The 21,876-nt window shown below is 47.0% G+C and overlaps 2 protein-coding genes across 2 annotated transcripts; both read right to left on the minus strand.

Annotated features, from left to right (window-relative positions):
• Positions 1–435: 435 nt before the first annotated feature.
• Positions 436–4,133, minus strand: LOC140515502 (heterogeneous nuclear ribonucleoprotein C-like 2). Its single transcript, XM_072626254.1, has 3 exons — positions 4,054–4,133; positions 3,387–3,511; positions 436–1,091 (listed from the first exon to the last, which is right to left on the minus strand). Exons 2-3 carry the CDS (start codon positions 3,397–3,399, stop codon positions 793–795), a joined length of 312 nt encoding a protein of 103 aa, XP_072482355.1. The 5' UTR covers positions 3,400–3,511; positions 4,054–4,133; the 3' UTR covers positions 436–792.
• A 5,789-nt stretch (positions 4,134–9,922) lies between these two features.
• On the minus strand, positions 9,923–13,059 carry LOC140515777 (heterogeneous nuclear ribonucleoprotein C-like 2). Its single transcript, XM_072626622.1, has 2 exons — positions 12,940–13,059; positions 9,923–10,503 (listed from the first exon to the last, which is right to left on the minus strand). The coding sequence occupies exons 1-2, from the start codon at positions 12,947–12,949 to the stop codon at positions 10,193–10,195; spliced, it is 321 nt and encodes a 106-aa protein (XP_072482723.1). The 5' UTR covers positions 12,950–13,059; the 3' UTR covers positions 9,923–10,192.
• Positions 13,060–21,876: the final 8,817 nt, after the last annotated feature.

Consider the following 21,876-nt stretch of genomic DNA (forward strand, 5'->3'; position numbering starts at 1 on the left):
TCTTTGCCAACATGAAAAGAGCTGCTACAAATATTGTTGTACATATTGGTCCTTTTCCTTTTTTTCATCACCTTGGGTGACAGATGTAGTAGTAGTATCACTGGACCAAGGGCAGGCACAGTTTAGTAACTTTGGATCATAGAAGCATAGATCTCAGTTGTTTTCTGAAATGGCCGAACCAATTCATAGTTCCACTACAGAACATTATTGCACCTGTTTTTCCACAGCCTTCCCACAATGTGTCATTTTCCTTTTTTGTTATCTTTGCCAGTCTGGGAGGAGCAGCTGAGAAGAGGTCAGGGTTCAGGCCACCCGCACCCCCACTGCCCTGTCTGCCCTGGGCCAAGACAAGCTTGGTTGGAAAGAGACTCCCGCTATCTCCCAGGTTTTAGCCCACACCCTCCCCAAACCTAGGCAACTCCCTTTCACAAAATGAACGGCAGAAGCCACAAAACTTTATTTTTTTGGCCAAAACAAGGTTTCTCAGTTAGATGAGGAAAAATACAGAAATCTTAATCTAACTCCTCAAATGATTTTGATGGGAAAGGCAGGCAGAGGGGATCAAGGGAGAAGCAAAGATTGAGGACAACAGTGAGCATGTGCCAAGGGAAAGGACCTGGTGAGGCTGGCGCTAGGACAAGGGCCCTGGTGTTATAGTGAGGTCAGGGGGAGCCCCGTAAGGCCCCAACACCACCATCCCCAGCAGCGCTGCTGCTGATCCTCCTTCACTGTCCCTGAGCCACCCCAGCTGGTGCTCCCAGTCTTGATCCTCCTCCTCCAGGATGGCCTCTCCTAGGCCCAGTCTCCGGAACTGCTACTGCTGCTGTCATCCTCAGTGGCCATCTTCATGTTAGTCGGGGGATCCTTGGAGCTGCCGCTGCTAGCAACCTCCTGGGTCGTCTGCCTCTCTGTCCGTGGGTCTGGGGCTTTCTCCAGGGTGCTCAGAAGGGCATCCACTTTCTGCCGAATCTTTACAAACTCCTGCTTAATGGCCTGAGGATCATCATCTTTTAATTCAATCAATTTGAATGAAGGGAACCGTTGCCCAGACTTGGAACAGAAGCCACTTTTGCCCCAGCGGGAGCTACAGCCTGATAATAGATTGTAAAAATGTAAAAATTGTGAAAAGAAATTGTAAAAATGCTATTCAGTGGCATTTACCTGGTGTAGGTCACAAAGACCCTTCCATGCAGCATGGCGCTGGATCCTCCCCTGGAACCCTAAGATGCTGTAGGTGTGCTGGGATGCCCATCTTACAGACCAGGGCCTTCCCTGACCTTTAGAGAACTATAAGGTTAGACTTGGGAGAGACCTTAGGGATCACTGAGTCCAATCCCCTCCTCTGCCACATGAGGAACCTCAGGGCAGGGACATGGCTGAGGTTACGCAACAAGCAAATCCAAGAATGAACCTACTGGGGACAGAGACTTTCTTAGGTGTGCCTAGGTTTTACAGTAAGCATATCCCTCCCCTGGTCTGCTCCCAGGCAAATGGGGGAAGGTTCAGTCAGGGCTAAGATGGAGCCCCTGTAAACAATCGACAGGTGTCTGTGAAACAGCAGGGAGCTCCTGAGGAGGAAGGGACATTGGTGGGGGTGGGGGCTGAGAGAGCTAGCTACAGCAGAGACCTTAGACATCACCAAGGGAGCTGTGATGCTCCAGCCAATTCAACATCATGGCAGGAAGTCTCACCAATGCTGGGCTGTGTGAGGTGGCTAGCTAGGTTCCAGTTTCCATGGCAATCGCCAGTAGGCATGCTTCTCTGAGCGCTGGTGGACTAGCAGGCTCTTACCAAAGACTCTATTACAAAGACCCAGGAAATTAATTTCTAGCTCCTGTAGAGGCTGGGGGAGGGGATCTCACAAGCAGGCAAGTGTCCAACAAGCTAGTGGCAGGAGAACCAGGTTTGCTGCAGAGGCCTGGACCCCAGAGTGATCACAGGCACAGGATGTCACACCAGAAAGGGACCTGAAAGTTCTCTAGTCTAACTCTGCCATTGTACAGGTGGAGAAACTGAGGCCCAGAGAATGGGAAAGCAGCTTACCCAAGGTGGCTCAGGCACCAGGCCTGTGGTGATGCTTCTCCCTCAAGATCAACACTTGGGCTCCTCCTGGAGCCTAGAGACAGGGCACATTTGGGATGTGCTGGTAGAGGCCAGGGCAGAGGGCAAGGTCTCTGTCCATAGCCAGGCTACATAGCCTATGGGTGGCCCCAGAGTTCAGCCTGTGATTCAGCAGTAGGAAGAAGGCCCAAGGGCCAGGCAGCCCATGCACCCCGAGGCCAAGGTGCCCCCAAAGGCAGAGATGCAGGAGTCCCCTCAGTGCCAGCCTCACCTGTGTCACAGTGGGTACTAGGACCCTCTTCCTTTTTAAAATGAAGAGTTGAGACTAGATGGTCAATCATGTAATCAACCAATGTTTGCTGAGAAACATCTCTGTAGCAGATACAGTTGTAGGCACTAGGGATACGGAGACTGGAACAAAGCAGTCCCTGGCCTCAGGGATCCTGCATTCTATATGGGGAGAAAGCAAAGCAATGGGGAATGTTGGGAGGGGGTACTAGCAGCTGCGGGGATGAGAAATGGCTTTGTGTAGAAGGTTGTGGTTAAAATGAGAAATCCCAAGTTGGAGGTGAGGAAAGAGCGCATCCAGGGGTGGATGGTAAACAGTGCAAAGGTGTGGAGATGGGATATTGAAGCACCATGTATCAGAGCTGCAGGAAGGCTGAGGCTATGGCAATATTCTACATGTAGATTGGCAGCTATGTGAATGAAGAGAAGATGTGGATGTGCATGAGAGACTGTGCAGGGGTGGAGAGATCTGGCCCCATGGGAGCTGACCCAGGCCTAAATCCTACCTGGTGTCCACACTAAGTCTGGTGCCAAGGTTGGTAATTCTGGGGGGGGGGGGGGGTGAGGAGGCAGCAGTAGGGCCACTGGGATGCCTAGGAAAGGATATACAGCCCTAGGTCACAAAAGGTGGCTTCCCAGAGCTCCCCCTGCATTTCTGACCTGACCTTGATAGGAAAACCTTGTCTCAGAAGGATAGAGAGAGAGGGAAGGAGTGGGGGAGGGAGAGAGAGAGAGAGATAGAGACAGGAGAAGAGAGGGAGAGGGGAGGGGGAAGGGGAGGAAGAAGAGAGGGGAGGGGAGGAGGAGAGAGAAAGACAGAGATAGCCACAGAGAGGAAAGAGGGGCAGGAGGATATTATAGAGAAGGGAGAATGGGGAATGAGGTCAAGGTGACTTGACATGTTCAGAAGGAAAAAAGACAACTCATGTGAAAGGCCTTGATACCCTTCCCAACACACATATACACACCCTTGGAGCCTCTGTTTTCTTTTGGTGCCCAGTGGACCCACCTGTCCCTCCCCATCTGCCTCCACTTACCTTTGAAGGCCATTTTCAGATTGGAAAAAGGCCCAGGTTCAGGGACAGGTGCCTGAGGCTGTTGCTGCTGCCACCCCCTAGTGTCCACGCCCAGGAACTGCTCTGCCTCTCCACTAGAAGGCCCGCTAGGGAAATGGATAATAACATCTCTGCTCAGTCACTTCCACATGTGCTCTTTCCAGCCCTAATCTCTCTCCTGACCTCCAGCCTTGCATCTCCCACTCCCTCTCAGACACATCAGACTGGATATTCATCCAGGCACCATCTCAAACTCCTAATGTCCAAAGAAGAAGGCTGTCTTCCACCCAAATCCCACTTTACCACTCCCCCCACTGTTCTTCCAATCTCTGGAGCTCCTGGAGTTATGGTCACCCCCACATTCAATCTCAATCTTACCTCTGAAAATCCTCGACCGTACACCCCTCCTCTCCTCTGCCCCACCCTGATCCTAGTGCCGGCCATTATCACCTCCCACCTGGACCTAGCTGTGAGAGGGTCTGCCTGCCTCCAGACTCTCCCCGCTCCATACCATTCAATCACCAAAGTAACCTTCCTACAATTCAGCTTCAAGCACATCACTCCCCTACTCAATAATCTTCAGTGGCTCCCAATCACCTCCAGAAGCAAATACAAATGCTCCGTTTGGCATTCCAAGCACCCCTCTCACCTTTCCAGTCCTCTTATACTTTACTCCTCAACACATACTCTCCAATCCAGTGACCCCAGCCTGCTGGCTATTGCTCTTTGGGGATCTTTCTTAACTGGGTGGTTGAGGGGCTGTAGCAGCTGGGGACGCACTTGACAGGTCCCACCTTCCCAAAGGCTGATTGGCTGGATGACAGGTGTAGGGGCTGGGCCAGAAGTGGGGCCAGTGACTGGGATGGCGGGGAAGAAGCCTCTTATTCCTGGGGGTCTGGGGGAAGCAGCAGCCATTTTCTCCATTAGAGTTGGAGGGAGGTAGTGGTCAAGGGAGGGGAGAAGACTTAGTGAGTTGGGAACAGGAGAGCAGTCTTCAAGGGCTTGAAAGCATTTCTCATGGAAAAGGGATCTTACTTCCACTTGGGCGTAAGGAAAACCTTTCACAAATGGAGATTTTTCCCAGAGTGCAGCTTGATGGCCCCTTGCCAGGTGTTTTAGGGAATAAAGGAACTACCTTTTCTGTTCTGAAATCCCAAACACTCCAGGCCAGGGACAAGGGTGGAGAATCTGTAGCCTCCAGGCTACATGTGGCCTTCTAGGTCCTCAAGTGCAGCCCACCCCCCCTTTGACTGAATCCAAACTTCACAGAACAAATCCCCCTCATAAAAGACTATAAAACGTGGTCTTAATCAAAAGGCCACACCCAAGGACCCAGAAGGTCACATGTGACCTCAAGGCCGAAGGTTTCCCACCCCTGCTCTGGGGCATTTGAACCTTGGTGTAAATTATTTTTCCATGTCCTTTCAAATCAAGCACCAAATGGGCTTTGATGGGGAAAAGAATGCACAGCATTTTGGCTTCTGGGAAATCCTGGTCTTACAGGGGAAGGTTCTCTGAGAATGTGCAGATGGGGAGGAGGTGGGGCCCTGGAGCAGTACCACGTGACTGAAGTGGGCCTCAGAGACTGTCTCCACCCCCCGCTCCCCATACGCCTGGTTACCATGACAATATCGGGTTTTGTCCTCCCTGCTTCCCTTGGATCCCCCTAGGAATCAGGCTCCAGTATGATGAAGAGTTGGTCACAACCTGATTAAAGTGCTTCCATGCTCTTTCCCCACAGCACCTCCAAGTCCATCTAGTATTCCTCAGGGGCTGGTTGGGGAGTGAAGAGAAAACTGGGCAGGGGCAGGGGGGAGGGTGTCGCTGGGAAGTCAGGGGATCCATTGGAGGAACCAGAGACTGACTGGGGAAAAGAAAAAGGAACAAGCATTTATACAATACCTACTATGTGCTGTTGCTGCTCAGTTGTTTCAATTGTAGCTGACTTCTTGTGACCCCATTTGGGGTTTTCTTGGCAAAGATACTGGAGTGCTTTGCCATTTTTTCTCCAGCTCATTTTACAGATGAGGAAATAGAGGCAAACAGGGTCAAATGATTTGCCCAGGGTCACACAGGTAGTAAGTTTTTACAAATATTATCTCATTTGACCCTTACAACAACCCTGGGATGTAGGTACTATTATGAGCCTCATTTTACAGATGAGGAAACTGAGGCAAATAAGGTTAATGACTTGTCCAAGTTCTCAAATCGAGAAAATATCTGAGGCCTAATCTGAACTCAGTTCTTCCTGACCCAAGCCCAGCACTCCATCCACTGTGCCACCAAGCTATGGAGAAGAGAAGACAGAGCCATGTAATGGGATGGCTGATTCAACGACTTATAAGGGCTGCTTTGTGGAGGAGAGGCCTAGGAGATTCTGGAGCAGGGGCGGAGGGAGTCAAGTCTAGTCAGGAAGCATTTTGGAGGCACTCTGCTAAGCCTTTGGGATACAAAGAAAGAGAAAAGCAAGGCTCTGACCTCAGGAAGCTCCCAATCTACTGTAGGAGACATCATGGAAAGAGTTGAGTACATACAAAATGCCATCAGGACAACCCCGAGGGCCACCAGGAAAGGATAAGTGCAATTCTAACTCTAAATACCTCTGATTCCAAGGTAGAATTTTAGCTGAGATGTGGGAGAGGCCCAGGGACAAATAGCCAAAGTACCCAGAGGCTGGAGATCAAGGGTCTTTTGCAAGAAACAAGGAGAAAAGGAGTATGTAGAGGGGAATAGAGTGGAAGGCGGCTTCCAAGGCCAGAATGGGTCAAGCAGAAAATTTCTGGGGAAGATAAAAGGAGCCCTGGACTTTGAGGAGGAGAGTAGGTACCATGGACCCTCCTGGGCTTTAGGGAGACCCCTTTGGTGAATGGAGGATGTCCTGGTGTGGGGAGAGCCTGGAAGCAGGCAGACCTCCCCTTCACCCCCCAGAAGCTACCCTGTAATCCAGGGGTGGGAAGATGAGGGTCTGTAGCACGGTGAGCTGGGGAAGGTGGGGGACAAGTGTGAGAGCAGAGAAGGAAGCATATTCAAGAAATATTTTGCAACCCAGACCTCCCTGAGCATGTTCAATTAGGGCCGCATAAGGCACCTTTGGAACATGGTCAGATTTCCTAACATGTAGCCCACTGGATCCCCTACCACATGGGTGGGGGTAGTATCTTTTGGGTGGCTGCCTACATCTTTCAAACTGCTGAGACTGTGCTGATGTGGCCTCAGACACTTCCTAGCTGGGTGATCCTGGGCAAGTCTCTTAATCCTATTTGCCTCAGTTTTATCATCTGTTAAATGAACTGGAGAAGAAAATGGCAAACCACTCCAGTGACTCTGTCAAGAAAAGCCCAAATGGGTTCAAGGAAAGTCGGACAGGAACAACAACGGTGCACTATGCAATCCTCTTTTCTACCCTAAGCTTTTTTGGCTGCTTTTTTTCAGTGACAAAAGTCTGCACATCCAGAGGGTGAAGATCCCAGTTCACTCCATGCACAGAGGAGTACAATTATGCCTCCCAGGGACTGATTTGTGATTTTACCTCTTGAAGTGAATATTTCTATGTAAAAGCAAATATAAATGTTTGTTAGTAGCTAAAAGGAACTAAGGTATAGAGGGCCAACCCTCCCCACCACCACCACGCTAGGGGAAAGCCAGTAAGTTGGGACTGGAGCCATTTGCAGAGACTAGACAATCCCCTCCCCCTTCAGGGTACCAGAGAACCCTGAAGGGGAGAATTGAAAAAGAGCTCAATTGGCTCCCAGGCCATGGGGTTCACGGTAGTTGCTGTTAGATTTTGAATAAAAAAAACAGGAAGTGATCTGGTTGACTATAATGGGAGGTGACAGAGAGTAAGCCATCAATAATGAAAGATAGGTTTCCAGCCTGGGAGAGTGGGAGGATGGTAGGGGCCTCCACAGTGATAGGGCAGTTAGGAAAAGATAATGAGTTACCATTCTGATTTGAGGAGCTTAAGATGCCTATGAGATGGCCAGTTGGAGGTGAGGTCAAGAGAGGGATGAGAGTTGAAAATACAGATCTAAGTGAAACAGAATGGGGAAATGAGAAGAGGGCGCAGGACAGAACCATGTGGAATACTCGTGGTTAATGGGCACAGCTCTTTGAAGAGCCAGCCGAGGAGCCTGACAAACAGAAATCCCACGGGTAGAAGGAGAACCAGGGGAGCGCACTGTCACCAAAAGCTAGAGAGAAAAGTCTCAAGAAAAGGGGGAGGGACAATATGAGAGGCAGCAGAAAAGTCCAGAAGGATAAGGATCGAGAACATACCTTTGGCTTTGGCCATTGAGACATCCCTGGTAACTTTGGAGAGTAGTGTCAGTTGAGTGAGAAGGTAGGAAACCAAACTGAGGCAACTTTAGAATGAAACGAGAGGACTGCAAGTGGAATGACCAGCTGTGGACAGCCTTCTCAAGGGCGCAAACCATTAAAAAAAAGGGCAAGGTGGAGGATGCTAGAGAGGAGGGGTAGAGGAGTGAGGATGTTATCAGGAAGGAGGAGAAGTGGGCATATCTGTAGGCAAAAGGGAAACAGTCAGTACACAGGCAGAACTTGGAGATTAGTGGATGAGAATGGAGGAATCTGATGCTGAAAATGGGATTCCTTCAACAGCACCCCCACATGACATGACTCTCCATCATGATCACCCTCCACTGGCCATACACCAGTGGGTCAGGGTCCTTCCTAAATTTAGACCTCAGAGGCAAGCCCAACCTCCAAACACAGCAGGGGACAGGAAGGCTCACACCCCTCAGCCTGAACCCTCCAACTCACTTCAGGGTTGTCCAAGATGGGATGTCTTTGCTGACAGCCACATCACACCATGGTGACTCCTCTTGGGCTTGGAGTCAAGTCAAACCCCAGAACCCTGCACTCAGACCACTATCTACTCATGTTTTCCCCATCCCAGATTTGTGAAGTGACAGGTTTTAACCACCCCCAATCAACCTCAAATTTTTCCTCAGTGGACTCCATCTTATTCAATTCAGCCTGTTGACATGTTTGGGGATCCTGACTATGTTACCCCTGTGTGTGAGTGACCTCTTCCTCCCAGCTCCGGGTCCTCTGTTCACTGGAGGAGCCTGCTGCCACCTCCACTTCTCTGTGATAGAGACTCCCACTAACTGATAGCCAAGCCCAGATCCCGAGGTACTTCATGGGCACTGACTTCACCCAAGTTGTCATCGAACCTGTCTGGTCTTTCCAAAAGCTCCAAAGCCACGTCAATGTACAATCATCTTTGGGCAGCCCATCCCACCCTGGGACAGCTCTCCTTGTTAGAAACTGTTCTCCTTACATCGTCTGAATCTGCTTCCCCCATCCCCCCAAGTTCTCCCTGGCCTTCTTCCCACCTCCCCACCTCAGAAGAAACCCCCTCCCTCCCCCACAGGACAGCCTTTCCCATACCACCAAGCACAGAGGCTACAGACCACCACGTTTCCTCAGCCTCCTCTCTCAGTCCTCCCTCATAGGCCCCCCATCCTTCTGTCCCCAGCCCCCCCATCCCTTCCCCCTCCCCCAATGGCCCTCTGCTCCAACCTCCCACACACATCACTGAAGCAGCCTGGATGCCCCCCAACTGGCCCCATGACACTCACCCCTTGGTACCTGGCCACTTATTTGATTTAAGGTTGTCACATCTTGAAGCTTTTTTATGCCATGGAAGTGAAAGTTTCCATTACACACACTCACACACACAATCACACACTCCTACTCACAAACACACAAACACACACACACACACACTCACACACACAATCACACATACACACACCTGCTTTCAGGTACGAGGGACCCAGAGGTCCCCTTCTGACCCTGACTTGCCCCATGCCCCTAACCAGAGGTGGCCAAGGGCCCAAGGAGCTCCCCAGAGTGGGGGCTCCTGCTCAGGCCCATTGGGCTAAGGGCTCCTTCTGCTCCTTCTCCCACATTCCTCCCTCCTGCACTCATGGTCCCAGGTCCTCGGTGCTGTCCCCCCTAGGAGTCTGAATCAACAACCAAGTGCTCAGTGGAAATAGCTCCCAGAGCTAAAGGATCCAGACAAGATTTGAGGGTGGTGAGGGTGGAGCAGGCCTTGCAAAGGCTTCCCTCATAGCAGACAGCTGGTCTGAGGCCTGCAGAAAAAGGCAGCTCAAGGGGGAGAGGATGTGGGGCCAGATCCTTGAGATCAAAGCTGGGCCTGGGAAGAGGAGCAGGCACCTGATGGTATCACCTGGCTCGAGGGCAATGCTTCAGCCAAGACTTGGCCCCTGCAGGCTGCTTCCCTGAAGCAAAGACCCCACATCCCTGCCTGGTTAGGGCTTTACCCAAGAGAGCCTGGCCAGGGTGACTGAGTGTGAGAGAGCCACTGAGGCCAGTGCCCAGGCCAGCCCCTGCTACCTCATCTTACCTGGCCCCAGGGGCACTTGGCTGCTTTGCCCAACAAGGCCTTCAAAGATGGAGACTCCTCCTAACTCCAGGCTGTCCCCCCTCCTCCCCAACAGCCCCCCTTTAAAAAACAAAACGGCAAAAGGTGCAATTTACTTTCCTTTAATTATCAACTGAATAAAAGTGTCAAAGTTAAAAAAGCAGAACTACTGAGCTTTTACTCTGTCTCCTGGGAGACTTGCAAGAAGTGGGAAAGCATGAAGGGCAGAGGGTGGGCAGCTAAGAGGCCTGGAGTGACTAAGACAGAGGACAGAGGGGAGCACATGCTCAGAGACCAAAGGAGGGACCTGGTGGGGCTGGCCCTGGTCCTGCTGCCTGGATCTTCAGGGTCCTCTTCCTCCTCCAGGGGAGCCCTCCTAAGCTTGGTTCCCACCGGCTGCCCCATCATTCTCCACCTCGGCCTCCTGGCTCATCTTAGCTTTCTTCGGGATTCTCTCGTCCAGCTCCTGCTCTGCAACCTTGGTCCTCACCATCTCCCGGAACCTGGCTGGTTCTTTCATGAACTTTTCCAGGTGATCCAGCAGGGCATCCACTTTCTGCTTAATGTGCACAAACTCCTGCTTCACATTCTGGGGATCATCATTTTTGAATTGGGATGACTTGGGCAACTGACTTGGCTGACCACTCTCAAAAGGAAAGTCAACTTTGGCTCCATCGGACATGTTGTCTGATAATAGATAATAATAATGATCGTTACAAACATACCCCCAAAGTAACATGGTGAACAAACAGATGGTAATAGACCTGGCTGATCACTGTGGCCCAAGGCTCAGGCTATTGGCCACACTGACGTAGCTATCGCATGGACTGGTACATCTTGAAAGGTTTTTCACAATCTATCACCATGCTGAATACTGTACTCAGCAACTCTAAACTATATGGGATGAAATGCTTTCAAACTGTAAAGACATTACAGAAGACATTAAACCATGTAGTTCCTGGACAAGGTGCATATGTGGCATCCCTGCTCTGTTTGCTGCATGCATAGGAAACAGAAGTGTTCAGACCATGAGCAAAGGGACAGAGCCTCTATCCTAGTCCTTTGTTCAATGACCAAATGACTGTCTCTTTGTCTACCTGCAAGACATTTGCAAGGCACTGAACTTAACAGCTAACATGTACAGCTCTCTCTGTGTCTGTCTCTTTGCTTCTGTCTGTCTGTCTCTCTCCCCCTCTATCTCCTCTCTCTGTCTCCTGCTTTTTTCCATTTTTCTAAATTCATTCAAGCTTGTCAAGCAAAGAAGGTGGGGTGAGTTTTCTTCCCTGCCTCCGTACCCATAGTCCCACTGTGGGGCAGCCCTCCTTCTTCTCCCTTGGGCTCCTCTCCAGGCCTTGTAGCTGCTGGCTCCAACCTGACTCTTGCTCCTTTGGTCCTCCCTGTGCAGGCCACCTGAGTCATCTGCCTAAAGCCTGGCTCTGGGACTCAGCCAGTCCTTCCCCCACCAGGGCCCAGCACTGCCTCCCCATTACCCACCATGGCCCCCCATCTATACTTCTTTGGTTGTCTCTCAAGGTCCTCCAAAAGCTGACAGTCCTTTGAGGACTATTACATAGTAAAAAAGAACCCTGGATTTGGAAGCAGACAAAGGAGCTGCCCTTTGAGTTTCATTTCCTTCGAGGAGCCAACAAGGGAGGGAGAGGGCTGCTATCTTCACCAAGGAAGCCTGAACTTGAGGATAACCAGAAGCTAGCAGGGGGAATTATGGAAAAGGAATAAGGTGGGGTTTTCAATTCAATTCAATTCTTCTGTACTGGAAGAGGGTTAGAACTGCCTGCCAGGGTCTGTGGCAGCTGAGTAGCTCAGTGGATAGAGCTCTGGGCCTGGAGGCAGGAGGACTTGAGTTCAAATGTGGCCAGACAAGTCCTAGCAGTGTGACCCTGGACAAGTCACATAGCCTCTGGCTACCTCAGCTTCCTCTTCTGTAAAATGGGGATGACAACAGCACCTACCAAAGGAGATAATAATTATAAAGAACCTGGCACATAGTAAGCACTATGTAAATGTGCACTATTATTATTGGCTCTAGGACAATGGTTAAGGAGATTGCGGAGAGTAAAGAAACCATATTCAAAAGGTAGGGGTGGGGAGGAGGCCTCCGAATTGGTCTCTAAGGGTCAGAATTGTCACTCTGGGATTCTCTGATCCCAAAGGTCTTCTGCTATCTGTCAATACTTTTCATCCCATGCAAATTAAGGGCAATGAACCCGATGTCCTGTGAGACTGATTCCTTCTCTGAATATTGGCGATATGTATGATTCCTCTCTGGGCCTCAGTTTCCTGAGCTGTAATATAAGGGAGTTGGATTGGATGTCATCTCAGGGAGGGCTCTAGTTCAGATGTTCTGAGTTTCTAAATGACTCCCTCTCTCTGGGCCTCAGTTTCCCTTTGGCTCTATGGATTGAGTTCTCAACTCTGACATTCAGTGACGCTGAATCGCTTTCAGCCTTTCTAGGTCTCAGATTGCTTCATATCTGTAAAATGAGAAAATTGTACTGGGATTCTTGGTCTGAATTTCTGTGTGGGAGCCTAAAAGTCTCCTCCCAATTCCTTTCTGAGCCTCGATTTTCCCTTTTGTAAAATTATAGGGCTGGATTTGATGGACTCTAAGGGCCTTGTTGCTAACACTGAACTTCTGTGATCTTAAGTTGTTTTCCCTCTGAGCCTCAGTTTTCCTCTCTGTAAAATGAGTGACTTTCTAAGAAGTCTGATGGAAGCTCTGATCCCTAAGTTCTAGCTGACTAGAGACTACTTCTCTCACCAAGGATCAGTTTCATGCCTTGTAAAGTGAGAGGGTTGAGAAGAGTGGTCTCTAAAGGCCAACTAAAGATTAGTGAGCAGGAGAGAGTTGCCCTCTATGAACTTCAATTTCTTACCTCCACAAAATGATCTGAGTGTTGGACTGAAGTCTCTCAACTCCTGGATTTAAGCCCTGGGATGCTCAGGGTCCCTCCTCTGCAAAAGTCCTCGGGACCCCACCACCACCAGCACTATCCCACCATGTGGGACTCAGTCTCCCTTTATCAAATGGGATCCTTAGGGTCTCCACTGCCCTATGGGGCTTAGTCTTCCCCTCCTCCCTTTTCCCAACCCATGCCCATTTACCTTGGTCCATTTTCTGGCCTGGTGAAGGTCAGGGCTAGGAGAGGAATCAGGCAGGCTTCTGACTTCTCAGAACAGGTAAGGGGTGTGTCTTTCTGGAGATTTGCAGAACAACTGCCTCCTACTGGATTCTCTAAGGCTCAGCTGCCCCACCCCTCCCTCCTGACCTCTTTCCAGCCTGCCCTTCTCCCTCCCTCCCCTCCTCCCCATCCAGAACCTAACATCTCTCTCTCTCTCTCTCTCTCTGGGTGTCTCTCCCTCTGTCTCTGTGTCTCTCCCTCCTTTTTAACAATTTTGTTTTATTGTGATCTTGACAAACACGAACATTTCCATATACAGACGAGAGTGAGAGATTTATATACAAATCTGTGAAGTCTATTACAGATACTCTTACAAGTAGATATGAAATTAACCCAACTGTCTTGCTTGACTCCTGGCTCATTCAGAATTTACTCTTAAAAACTGCTTCCTCGAGGCTCTTTTTTTTCTTCCTTGTAAGGTTGATCACTCTCACTCACCTCACACCTTCCTGCCCACCCCCATCCAAGGGAAAGGCCTTCTCTGAAGCAAATCCAGTCAAGCAGCCCAACTCCACACTGTGTTGGCATGTCTCAGCTTTCTGCCAGGAGGTGCTGGGGCACATGGGGCATGCTGCTGGGTTTGCTAATACTGCGGATTTGCATTGATTCCGAAGTCTTTCAAGACCTTTTCCCTGATTGTTGTACACATTATTAGTTACAGGGTCATTACATAGCACAATTTACATTGTAGTTCACACATTGCATGGAATAATTGTCAATATAAATTATTCTCCTCCTCCTTCATTCTGTATCAGTTCACACAAGGCTTCCTAGTTTTCCCTGAATCCATCCCTTTCATCATTTCTGATGTAATGTTTCATTGTGTGTGTGTATGTGTGCGTGCGTGTGTGTGTGTGTCTTGGGGGATGGCTAAGGAACTGGTGATATATATATACACATACACATATGTATGTGTGTGTGTGCATGTCTGTCCATCTAAATGTATATATATATATATATATGTATGTATAAATATATGTGTATCTAAATCTATCTACCATCATGATCACTTCTTCATCCATTCTGCAATTTGCTATAACAACAAGGGTGACTTTGTACATAGGAGCCCTTTGTCTCTGCCTTTGAACTTTTTAGGGTATAGGTCCAGCAGTGGCCTTGCTGGGTCAAAGTGTAAACACGCTAGTTCCAAACTTTCTGGAGTGCCTGGACCACCCACAATGCATTTGTGTGCCTGACCTCCCAGATCCCCTCCAAAAATTGCCATTGTCCTCCTTCTGTTCATCTCGGCCCATCTGAGGGCTAGGAAACGAAACCTCAACTTTGAAAACTTTGCTTTTCTCTTCTTTTTAATTCTTTTTGAGCTTTTCTCTCATTTTTTTTACACATGGATGTTGATTCCTTGCAATGCTTCTTTTGAGAAGTGCCTATGGATGCTCCAAGATGATTCATTTACTTCCTATGATGTCCTCTAGCCTTTAAGACCATAAATGTGAGAGGTATCAGGTTCCTTTCTTTTCTAATTAGTTTATGAGATGACATTTCAAAACTAGGTCATGGAAACAGGGGGAGCTTATGACGGTGGGAGATGTGAGTAGACTCCTAAGCCAAACTGCTGTCCTCTTTTCCCAGCAGGTTTATTTCCCCACCCAATGGTTGGGCCTGGCCTCCAAAGTTGGGGTCCTTGAAACTAGTAAACTCTAAGTTAACATTTTTGATTCTGTCTTATGTCCCTAATCTGTTCCCCTGAACAACGTTTCTCTGTTTCAATCGGCGCTGAATACTCGTGCTGATTATTACTTTGTGTTATATCTGGTGCTGCTAGGCCCACTTCCTGCCTACTTTTTTCATTATTTCCCTTGAAATTCTTGACATTTTGTTCCTCCAAATATATTTTGTTATTACTTTATCTAGTTTTACAAAGTAAACCTTTGGTAGTTTGATATGGCCCTAGATCTGTAAGTTAATCACGTAGTCTTAGAATTTCGGTTACATAGACACAGCCCAACCACGAGGGAGCCGATGGAGCCTGAACCTTGGGAAGAAGCTCAGTGGTCCCCCAAGTCCAATCCAGCCAGTGAAGGGCCTCCCAAGGGGTGCTCCAGTCTTTGCTGGCGGGCCTCCAAGGAGGGGGAGCCAACCTCCTCTCCAAGAAGCCCTTGTGCTTGTGGCCAGCTCTCACTTTTAGGAAGCTTTTCTTACCATTTGACCTAATTTAGCACATTTGCCACTTCTCTCCCCGCCCCCCCACCCCCACCCAGAGGAGTCCTTTGAATATTTGTTGTCTAACCCCACAGTCTTCTCTTGTGTCCAGTTCCTTCCAATGTCAATGTAATGGATTCAAGGTCCTTCCCTTCTCTGGATACTCTCCAGGTTATCCATGTTCTTCTTAAATCATGGTGCCCAGAATGGAACACAGTGCTCCCAATGGGGTCTGACAAAGGTGGAGGACAGTGGTACCAGCACCTCCCTGCTCAGAGAAGTGAAACCCGGCATGGGCTGCCAGGTAATACCACTCACCACACAGGGAGCTTGACATCCACTGAAACCCCCAGATCTTTCCCAGGCTCCTCTTGTGTAATGAGGTTTTATAATTGCTTAAATGTGTATCCCTATTGAATTTTATCTTCTTAGATTTAGCCCCAAATTCTTGCCTTTTGATTCTTGACTTGGTCATCCCGGAGGCTAATTCTACCTCTCAGCTTTGGGTCATCTGCATATTGGATGAGCATGCCATCTATGCCACTATTTGAGACATTGATAAAGATGTGATGGAATACAGAGCTACTTAGGCACAGATTCGTGGGGCACTTCACTAGAGACCTCCTGCCATATTGACATGGAGCCAGTAGTCACGACTTTTTCATTCTAGTCATCCAACCACTTTTGATTCCATCTGACCGTATTATAATATAATCCTTATTTTCTCATTTCTCTATAAGAATAGTATAAATTACTTATTAAAAACTTTGCTAAAATCTAGGTAAACTCTAGCCATAGCCTTCTTGTCATCTGATAATTTTTAATCATCCTTTCCCAAAAGAAAATTAGGTGAGTCTAATCACAGAAATCAACTGTTCTCAATGAAGTCCAGCTGGCTCTTAGCAAGCCCACTTTCCCTTTTGAGTTGTTTCCAGTCACCTCCTTAATACTCTGCGCTAGACTTTCCCCAAGAATCAGTAGGTTCACTGGCCTATTGTTTGTAGACTCTGTCCTCTTCTCTTTTTGAAAATTGGGCCATTTGTCCTTATCTAACCTTGAGGCACCTCTCCTGTATTCCATGGTCTTTCCAACATCTGGGCAGTGGCCTAGCATGAACATTTGCCAATTCTTTCAGGACCTGAGTATGTGACTCTTCTAGGCCTGATGACTTGACTTTATCAATGGTCACTGTGTCTCCTCACATACCTTGGGAATCAATTCCCTTTGGTCATTTTTTGTTCTTGGGAGCCGTTCTCCTGGACTGAGAAAGTAGAGACCAAGTAAGAGCTGAGTAGCCATCCCTGCCTTCTGTCTGTTGGGAACACAGTTACCCTTTACTCTAAGCGTGGGTCCTGGCCCTTCTTTGATCTTTCTCTCTCTCCCAATATAGCTTGAAAAACAGCACCCTTTGTTGGCAACCCGTATCTCTCTGCTTATTTGTCTCCCTTTATTTCCAAAAAAAATGTTGGGTGGTTCTATTCATAGAATTCCCGCATGGGTCTTGATATTAGGAGATACCCTGTTTTCTGGAGCTAAGGTCCAGCAAGCAAACTGTGCCCTGGGCTTGTCGTAACAATAATCCTTTGCACTCAGCCTCAGCATCATCTCACCCTCGGCATCATCTCACCCTCAGGCGAAATCAGATAATTTTGATATGGCCCTGACCGGTACCTGGTGTTCTCTGAGCTTGGACAAGTACTTGCTGTCTCCATGTTTGGATCATAAAGCCCTGCTATGAATCAAACTTGTCTCACTGTGGCTGTTACCCCTCAAGGTCGGGGCTTCAGTCCACTGTATAGCCATTGGCATAAGGATTGAGATCTCCCCACAATGCCTCAGGTCCCCCCACCAGGGGCCGGACCCTAGCACTTGTGTCTAGATCCCCTCCTTGCTTACAAGCCATTTCCCTTACTTGGAAATTAAGCTTCTCTTTGACTCCCAACTCTCCTGTCTCTGGCTTGCTCTGTTTGGCTCCAGCCATCCATGGGTTACAGGCCGGTTCATTCCTGTTGACATTAGACTCCCAGATGTTCTGGACATTCTGTAGTCAATTACGATGGAATGTCTATTTCTATTTCTTCTTTCTTGGCAGAAATGCTGAGGATTTGGGCAAGGGGAAGTTTTTTTCTCTCCTGCTACTTTAGTGAAGTTACTATTTCAGTGAATTTGAAGTTGACTCTAAGCAAACCATTGTCATTTGCAAAAAAGTGATCATTCCTCTTTGCTTATGCTCATTAGCCCTTTTTCTCTTTTACTGCAATCCCCTGCCTTTCCAGAACTATAACAAATAATAACGAATGATCAAATATTATATCAAATACAGCAGCAAGTGATCCATGAGTAAAAATGAATATCCTTGCTCTAGACTTGTCCTTATTTGGGGAAGAAACCTTTAGGGGACATGGAAGGAAAGAGAATGAGCTTTTATTAAGTACTTACTATTTGTCCAGCACTGTGCTAAATGCTTCACCATTGTCTCACTTGATCCTCACAAGAACAGAGGAGGAAAGAGAGGTTAAATGACTTGCCCAGGGTCACATAGCTAGTAAGTCCCTGTGACCGATTCTGAAATAAATGTAGTCTTGTCATAATCTATATTCCTTTTGAGATGTTGTAGTCTCTGTGCCACAACACAAATTTTTATTCAATATTTTTAGATCTTTATTCATTGAAGATATTAGTTTGTTCTTGTCCCTGTGCTTTATCTCTCTCTCTGATTTAAAAATATGATCTTATGTCACAGGAGCCTGAAATGCCGACTTCCAGGGTTTTTGCAAACACTTTCTGTACCATTGGAATTCATTGTTCTTTCAGTGTCTGATGGAATTCACTTGTAAACCCACTGAGGCCTGGGGTGATCCCGAAGGGAGAAGAGGGAGGAGCTTCTTTATAGCTTGTCTAATTTCTTTTTTCTGATGTTCTCATTTAAATCCTTTTTCTTATTCTGTTCATTCAAGCATTCTACATGTTTCCAAATATTCATGCATTTCATTTAAGTTATTGATTTCTTTGGCATGTAATTGGATCGCACAGTTTTGAATGATTTCCTTTCTTTCCTCTTCATTTGTTGTGAATTCTATTTTTCTTTTCACTTTTATATTGGCAATTGGACTTTCTTTTCCTTTTTTATTAGATTAGCTAACAATTTCTCGATTTGATTAAGTTTTTACCACCTCATAGTTCTGTTTATCAAGTCATTTTTTGTTTGTTTTCAATTTTATCCCTTTTTTGAATTTCAGACGTCCTATTTTTGAGATTTTAAAATGTGTTGCTTTTCTAGCTTTTACAATTTGCATGTCCAATTCACTGGACTGTACTTTCTCTGGCATGATGAAAGCACTTAAAGATACACATTCTCCCTTATTTACTGCTTTGCCTGCATCTCAAACATTTTAGTGTGTGATCTCATGGTTGAGGTTTCCTTTAACGAAATTATCTGTGGTTATTATGGCTTGTTCTTTGACCTACTGACTTTTAAGACTGAATAATATAGTCTCCATTTAAGATTAACACCTTTTCTTTGGACAAGTCACTTAACTGCTGTCTGCCTCAGTTTCCTCATCTGTAACATAAGAACAATAATTGCCACCTACTCCCCATCTCCCAGGGTTATTGCAAAGATCAAATAGAATAATATTCGTAAAGTGTTTAGCGCAGGGCCTGGTTCAGTGAGCACTATGGAAATGTTAGTAGCTGTCATTATTATTTGGGAAGACCCAATGCAACAACGTTTGTAAAACCTGTAAAGTAGGTGCTTAATAAATGCAGCACAGGAATTCTCAAACTTTGTCATCTCAGAAGCCTTGTACACTCTTAAAAATGACTGAGAAATCAAAAAAGAACTTTTATGTGAATTATATATATCAATATTGACTGCTAAAGATTAAAACAGAAAAATGGGTAAAATATTTATTAATTCATTAAAAAATGACAGTAGTCAATCCCATTATATGTTCAAATAAGGAGGTTCCTTTTTTTGGTCTTTTTACAAAAAATATGCTCTATTTTCCAAAACGCGCACACACACACACTCACTAAGTTAGTAAGAAGAGTAGTATTGTTTCACATAGGTTTGCAAATCTTTTTCATCTCTCATGTAATAGAAAATAATAATAATAATAGATTCTGTTATTGGCTTCTGTAGTCAGTCTCTTATCTTATGTTGTTTTGGTTGAAATATATGAAGAAAATCCACAGGTATGTAACTGGAAAAGGGAGGGTGATTTTACTGACTAAATAATGCCTTAGTATTTTTATGAAAATAATCTGCACCCCTTGAAAGAGTCGCAAGGACTTCTGGGCTCTTTGAAAACCCTGGTCATTTTCTAGTAAGATGTCCTGCACAGCTGGGTGTGTGCGTGTGTGTGTGTGTGTGTGTGTGTGTGTGTGTGTGTGTGCAGTTATATAAATGTAGGGTATCCCAAAAGGCCTAGTACAGTCTGAAACACCCTGTATACATATGTATATTCCTTTATTTTCCCATTCAGTAATTATCAGAGATGTGTCATATAGAACTTTTCTAAAATCCTATTTGAATCTTTAACTTCTTTCTTATCTTTTTGCTTGTTTTGGTTAGGTCTGAAAAGGGCTCATTGAAGCCCCCACTTGTCATTTTGTTGCCTATTTCTCTCTATGATTTGATTAACTTTCCCTTCAAGGACTTAAATGTTCTTCTACTTGTTGCATTTACAGTAAGTACTGATATTATTTCATTACCAAGAGCAATCGCTTGTCAGATAAGTTACAGTGAGGATTTGGGGTATGAGCTGGGCAAGATGGGTACTGAGGTTCCTTTCAGCTCAGGGATTCTGAGAGGCTTTGGTGCGCTGCTAAGTGCTATCACTGTGTCTGTTTTTACTATTGTGTTGCCTGGGATCACTTCTGCGATTACGAATGTTCCTGAAGCACAATCAATTCTGCTTTAGCCCACCAATTTAACTCTGTGTGAATGTTTCTTTTCTTTTCAAAAAAAAGTTGTTTTCATTTAACAAACATTTATCTTGCCTTCCTCCTGCTTTCTATTCCTAATGATGGAAAAAAAAGAGAACTTTTGTAGCGAATATGTATTAATCAAGCAAAATGAATTTCCCCACGGTCTGTGTCACATTATGCATCTTGGCCCTCTCCCTCTCCTGAAGTGAGTAGCAAGCATCGTCAGGCCCCTGGAAATATACCGGCTCACTGAATCCACCGTGTCTTCCAAAGTTCTTGGTCTTTTTAATGTTTGTTATATGAATTACCTTCTAATTCTGTTAATGTGATCCTGTATCAGTTCAAAAATGTCTTCACAGGTTTCTCTGAGACTGTCCTCTTTTTAATTTCTTACACCATCATTGTGCTCCATTTCATTCATATAACATAGTCAGCAATTTTGCAATTGATAGGCAGTCTCCCCAAACCCAGTTCCTGGGAAAGAAGGAGAAAGAATTGAGAAGAGAGGTGGTCCCTTCTGGCCCCAGTCTCATAAGGCTCACTTGCACATGAACCCTCACGTAGAAAAGGGAAGCCAGGAGACGTACAGTTCTTACAGCCAGGGGTGGCTGGGAGGCTTGAATAAAAGCACTACCTGATGGCAACTCTAAAACACCAGGTAAATGACACTGGATGGGATTGTTAGCAGGCTACAGCCCCTGCTGGGACTACAAGCCTGGGCATCAGTGCTCTTTATTCAAATTGACTGAATTAAAAGGTAAAGATACCCAAGCAGAAAGGGGTATCCTTTCAGAAGAGCCTTGACAAAGGGCCACACCAAAAGGCAGAGGTGCCAGGGAGGGCTGAGGGGACTCAGGGCAGTACTATCAGCCATAGGGGCACCTCTAAGGACCCCCTAACTAATGTGAAGAAGGGGACTGAGGATGGCAGCAGCCGCAGCAGCAGTTTCTAGCACCCTAGTAATGGTAGTGACCAGGTCTTAGATGCCTTCCCCCGCCTCATTGTAATGGCAGGGCCCTTGTCCTAAAGCCAGCCTCACCAGATCCTCTCCCTTGGTAAGTGTGCAGACACTAGATCTGCTTTATCCTGCAGGTGGCCCTTTCCCAACAAAGAAAAGGGAGATTTAAAGAGAGAGAATAATTGAGTTTTTCCTCATTGACTTAGAAAACCTGTTCTGGTATAAAAAACATTCTGTCCTTCCTTCTGAAGTGTGTTTTTTAAAAGAGGGCAATGAAGGTGTGGGTAGGGGAGTGAAGCCAGGAGATGTTTCATTAGCTCCAAGAATAGGAAAGCAACAAAGAATCCTGAGATCCAGGTAAGCCAAAGCAGCAGGCAGGTGCATCCCATACAGAACTAGTTGGGGACTCCCAAATATCCTCCTTCACCCACAGATAAGCAGCCCTGCCTGTCCTGAGGGCCTCTTAGGTCAACAGCCACAAGAAAGCCCAAGCCCAGGAGGCTGCCCCCACCAGCTGGCTCAGCTGAGTGAGCCTACAATAAGGGTTGGACCACCTCTGCCCAGGCACATTATTCTGGGCAGCATCCTGTAGTGATCTTGGTCCTGGCCAAGGGTCAGGCCAGCTGGACATCTGGGAGACAGCAAGGGGAGGGAGGTATGGGGGAATGCCCAAGGAAAGTGGCCTCGAACAAGACACCTTCCCCAGGCATACCTCCAAGCTGAGAGCACAGCATGGGCAAGGGTCTGGGAGCAGGAGAGAGATGGCTCCTGAGGCCTTGGCCAGGTCAAACAATGGGGCTGCAGTGGCCC

Source organism: Notamacropus eugenii, chromosome X (genome assembly GCF_028372415.1).
Source record: "Notamacropus eugenii isolate mMacEug1 chromosome X, mMacEug1.pri_v2, whole genome shotgun sequence".
NCBI lineage: Eukaryota > Metazoa > Chordata > Mammalia > Diprotodontia > Macropodidae > Notamacropus > Notamacropus eugenii.